The sequence below is a fragment of the Carex rostrata genome, chromosome 31 (assembly GCF_964058835.1).
Source record: "Carex rostrata chromosome 31, lpCarRost1.2, whole genome shotgun sequence".
Lineage (NCBI taxonomy): Eukaryota > Viridiplantae > Streptophyta > Magnoliopsida > Poales > Cyperaceae > Carex > Carex rostrata.
Genome location: NC_135948.1, coordinates 4,177,785 through 4,182,885, shown reverse-complemented (window position 1 = coordinate 4,182,885; position 5,101 = coordinate 4,177,785). Strand labels below are relative to the sequence as shown.

General features: G+C 36.9%; 1 protein-coding gene across 1 annotated transcript; it reads right to left on the bottom strand.

Moving 5' to 3' along the window:
• Positions 1-641: 641 nt before the first annotated feature.
• LOC144547467 (expansin-A8-like) lies at positions 642-1,712 on the bottom strand. Its single transcript, XM_078296121.1, has 3 exons — positions 1,580-1,712; positions 1,137-1,455; positions 642-1,029 (listed from the first exon to the last, which is right to left on the bottom strand). Exons 1-3 carry the CDS (start codon positions 1,710-1,712, stop codon positions 720-722), a joined length of 762 nt encoding a protein of 253 aa, XP_078152247.1. The 3' UTR covers positions 642-719.
• Positions 1,713-5,101: the final 3,389 nt, after the last annotated feature.

Here is a 5,101-nt window from a genome sequence, read left to right as displayed (position 1 = left end):
CATCCAAAGAATGTCGTTAAATAATTAACTTCTTCACCACTATATGCGGTCACAAATTCCAAAGGATGGTATTCTGGACAAGGATATATATATATATTCTCTGATAGCAGGTTTGACCGTTTGTTCCGGTGCTCAATGTTTCTTTATGATATAGATCTCGATAGAGGTTGAGATTTATTACTGTATTAATTATCTCAAGCAAAATGTTTAACAAATGGAAAAGAACACGGAATGGTTTAATAATTTTTATAATTTTTTCGTTACTTCAAAATTTATACATTCAGGGGCATTCAGATCGCGAATAGCAATTTCAACCGATAGCAAAATGTTTTTCTCTAGTAGTGTACCTAATTGAAAAACATATATCCGATATGTGTGTTGTCTAATTAACTGAAAATTTTGTTGTCTAATTAAAAGAAATAATGTGCTCATTAAAATCTAAAAAAAAAAGAAAGAGATGTTAAAACTGATGAGACTTAACAAAAGGTAGGGAAATGAAGGGAAAGAAAGGAGAATTAGGGGTTTCACAACAACATTTATTAATAATTTTAGAGAAATATTTTGTTTAAAAAAATTATAAAATAGTGAAAATTTGTATGTAAAATTTACCCTAATCATAAATGTATAATACAATCTAATTAGGATGGCCAAAATGATCAAAAATTTGATCTGGCACCCAACATGACACCTGACATAAATACTTCAGTATACATCAGAAGCTAGAAGTTAACCCAGCTGTTACTGTAGGTACCGCCAAAGGACCAATCACTGGGTGCCACGTCATAGGCGGTCACCGTCCTCCCGTCATCAGTCTGGACGCGAAAGCAGAGACTCTGGCCGTTGAGGTAAGCGCCACTCTGCCAGTTCATGCCCCAATTTCTTGACATTGACATCCAGTCTGTGTTGGTGCCTTTAATCCACGCTGCACTAACAACACCGCTGCCACCGACATTGCTAATCAACACCAACTCAAAGTACGAGTTTCCGTTGATCGTGAACCTGATACCTCCTGACCGCTGACAAGTCACCCTAACATTTAATAATTACAGTTTACATTAATCATATTTTATTTTCTCCTCTTTTTTTTTTGGTGGGGGAGGGAGAGTTTGGTCTGTGTATAGGAACAGAGCTTGTACCTTGTGTATAGAACAGGGATGATTCCAGCACTATGAACTCCAATGACATTCCAAGATGGCTCTGACATGTCAAAATGCTGCCTTGGTGGATTGCACCAGCCACCGTTGTCGCTTGGTTCGTTGTAATTTGGTGGGCAGAAGTTTGTGGCAGTGACGGTGACAGACTTGCCAGCATTGCACCACTGTGACTTGCTCTGATCGCATGCGATTTGGTAGCATGCCCCGCACATAGCTCCGTCATTGAACAGTGCTGTGCTCAAGGCTGTGTTCATAACACCGTACCCGGCACTATACAAGTTGCCATAGCCACATGCACCACCTGCATTACATTTGCAACCATAGATAAATTGTGAGAACAGAAAGCTTTGGCATGAGCATCATAGATGTATATGAATTGGTGGTTTTTAGTTTAGCGCGAAGAAAGAAAAAAAATTTATACTGACCCATGGTCCCAGATGCGTCCGCACCGCCATAGTAGGTGGCGGTGGCTGATGTCATTTGAGCCATTGATCCTCTCCATTGAACAAATGCAAGGAGTAAGCTCAGGAGTAATGCTGATCTTATTGCCTTCTCCATATCTCTTCTCAATAAGTTAGATTTAAGAAGGAATGAATATATATATCAATCAAATGATCAGCTTGACTCTTATTTCTTCTCAAAAAAAGAAGGAATTAATGAATATGTAATTTGTTGATATAACTTAGACTAGCAACAAGTGCCTATTTATACATGCAAGATATTCTAACTGGCTAAACCACCATTGTTCTTTACAAATAAAGAAATGGGAAAAATCAATAGTCATGTGAATCGGTAAACAATATTATCATGAAGCCAATTATTTAGGTTAATAAGCTTTTTGAAGTATGATGAATAATTTTTTTTTTCCCAAGTCAGTGAAATCTACATATATAACCGATCGAAATTATATAGTTAATTTTTGAATTTGTATCTTTTAAACAAAGAGTATATTTTAACTAACTGAGATATGAATCTCATAAAAATTAAAATTTAAAAGAAAGAGAGAGAAAAAAATACATTTCTTATTGACACTGCTTGATTTCATAATTTGGATTGTAGTGTTGTACTAAAAGAGAGAGAAACAATATATATGCATAATATTTAATGTCGCTTCACGTGATAAAGTATTGTCAATCGAAACAGATATATGTGCACGTACATGCACACAAATTTGTACTTTGTGTTAGCTATATATTTTCCTTTTTTCTGGCAGTAGTATCACGTTCTTTTAAGTTTCAATTACTTAAAAGGCAATGTTAATACCAAAGCATCTGAGTTTCTATTAGAAGACGAGGTGTAATTTCTAAGCCTAAATTTCCCTATGGTTGGGAACGACTGCAAGCGCCACATGGCGATACCATATGCTGGTGACCGTGCTTAGCGGGAATGCACGTTCTAACTAACATTTTGGTTACTAATTTCAAGTTATCAACTTTTCATGATTACCAAAATAAGTTATTAGTCATGAAGGAAATGTGAAAGATTGAAAAGCGGATCCTCTATAGTAGATTATTATTCTTTTCGATCTTTTGGTTTGATCACATGCATAATCATTTTGCTGCCTGATTCTTCCGGCATTTGATTGTAGTTTTAATTTGAACATTTTTTTAGTAGTTTGGACGGCAAGCTTCTGGACACTATGGAGAAAAATGAATAGAAGACTATTCTCCAATAAGAGACAACCTGTGAAACAATTGATAGACGATACGGCTCTCGACATCTTGATCCTGTGAATTCGCTTTGTATAGGAACTCTCTGGGCTGACACTATACGAGTGGGTTTTGTATTCTACTTGCAGCCATATTCGCAAGCTAGAGAAGGGGCCGGGTTGAGCTAGATATTATGGTTCATACCTTGTATAGTGATAGTCTAAAGAGTTTTTACTTTCAAACTTGTGTAAATACAACTTATTATTATTATTTATAATTATATTTGTAAGCGACGGCCTCTGATGCTAACCCTAAAAAAAAAAAAAAATTAATGAAATTTTGTCTGTTTGGTACTTGAGATGTATATATCAAACAACTAACTAGCTGGTTTGAGAATTGTTTTTTTTTTTTATTTGTACGGTCGATATGTCGATTGCAATCATAACATGATGCATATGGATAGATAAAAGAATGTACTCAATTAATTTATGTCACTCAAGAACCGCGGAATCATGCATGAAGCATATGGATAGATAAAATATTCAAATAATTGATGTCCTCAAATAATTTATGTCAATCAAGAACCGCGGAATCATGTGCATGCATGATGCATATGGATAGATAAAAGATTCAATTAATTGCTCAATTAATTTATGTCACTCGAGAACCGCGAGTGCAATTCGATCGTGTGGTATGGATTAATAGCTCTAACATAGACTGGATGGCAATGTCAAGGGAATACACAATGCGACTGAACTGGCAGAGCGGTGCGTGCCTAAACGGCGCCCAGAGCCTCTCCTTTCTAGTCCAGACTGATGATCATCTATGACAGGGGCACTCGATTATTGGTGGTTTGGCGGTACCTACACTGCCAACGGGCTTATTTTTTAGCCATTCATATATACCATTGTCAAGAGGAGATGGGTCTTCATGTATATTTGCTTCCTGGAAGTATCATTATTCGGTTGTTTTTTACATAAACTTGATCCAGTAGAACCGTGAAGTTCATTTGATTTCCACGTCATATAAATGAATTTCTTGTTCCTACGAGGTATGTAAGGAAAAGTGCGATATTTCTATGTTCTCTTTGTTTTCATTTTCATGGTAAGTAGCTCTAAATACCTACTAATGAATTCATTGTCAATGTTAAAAAAATGTATTTACAACGAGTCAAATGACTCTAATTCCTAAATCTATTATTTTATTCTCACTAATTTCTCTAAACTAATCTAATTTTCTCAGCCGACTTGTATACACTTTTAATGACTCTATTTGTTACGTTATGAAATTTTTACAATTAAATTCGAATGATTTAAAAGAAAGAATCGATAAATCATGTTAATAAAATGGAAGTTTAAACCTTAATTAAGGTTCCCCTAAATAAGTAAGTTAATTGTGAATTGAAACCGCGTCGAAATTTCGAGATTTCGGAATTTTATAGCCCCAGTGCGGATTAGGTTGACCGCAGTGCGGGTGGAAGCCATCCGCAGTGGCTCAGGCTTTTTCTGGAATTTTGCCAAAAAAATGACTAAGTAGTGAGTGCGGGTGAGGGATCCGCAGTGCGAATGAGTTTAGCCGCACTCATGAATTTCTGTATTGCACTGAATTTTCCTGAAATCGGCTAAGTAGTGAGTGCGGATGAGGGTGAACCGCAGTGCGGATCAGGTTCATCCGCAGTAGGCTCGGACTTTTCCTGGATTCGGCTGACAACCGACTAAGTCTCGAGTGCGGATTAGGTAACCCGCAGTGCGGATTGGCTAATCCGCATTCAGGGTAATTTTAACCCTAAAACCCAAATTAAACCTTCTCTCTCTCTCACTTCACCATTATCCCCATTTCTAAGTTATTTTCGGTTAAGAGAGAAGGAAAAGATCCCGTGAGTTTCCGTTTCTTCCAGACTCCCGATTGTTGCGAGAAATCGAGTTTGGAACCGAGAAAGCAGCCGAGGATCTCTCAGAACCCTTCTATTTGGTATTTCTTTCTCTCCTTTTTACTTTCGAAACCTCGAATTTTCTCGATTTCTCGGATTCTCGTTTTAAACCCGAGATTTGTGCTCGAATTGCTCGAGGACTAGTTCCTCTACACTTCTTACTAGTTTGTTTGTCATTCTTTTTCCCGATTTCTTCCGATTTATGAAATCTGATTTCTAGGGTTTCGTGCCAAAATTGAAAGTTGGCATAATCGTGATTTGATTTGCCTAACCCGACCAATTAGACTTGTAATCGGTAGGGTTGCCTCCTGATCGTGAATTTTTAGAACATTTAACGGCCGATTTGAGGTTTTGACCAAATTAGGGTT

Excerpts from the sequence above, each read along its gene's own strand:
- LOC144547467 (XM_078296121.1), bottom strand. The coding sequence starts at position 1,712 with ATGGAGAAGGCAATAAGATCAGCATTACTCCTGAGCTTACTCCTTGCA. Across the intron at positions 1,456-1,579 it reads GGACGCATCTGGGACCATGG|GTGGTGCATGTGGCTATGGC; the intron begins GTCAGTATAAAT and ends AATGTAATGCAG. Across the intron at positions 1,030-1,136 it reads ATCCCTGTTCTATACACAAG|GGTGACTTGTCAGCGGTCAG; the intron begins GTACAAGCTCTG and ends ATTAAATGTTAG.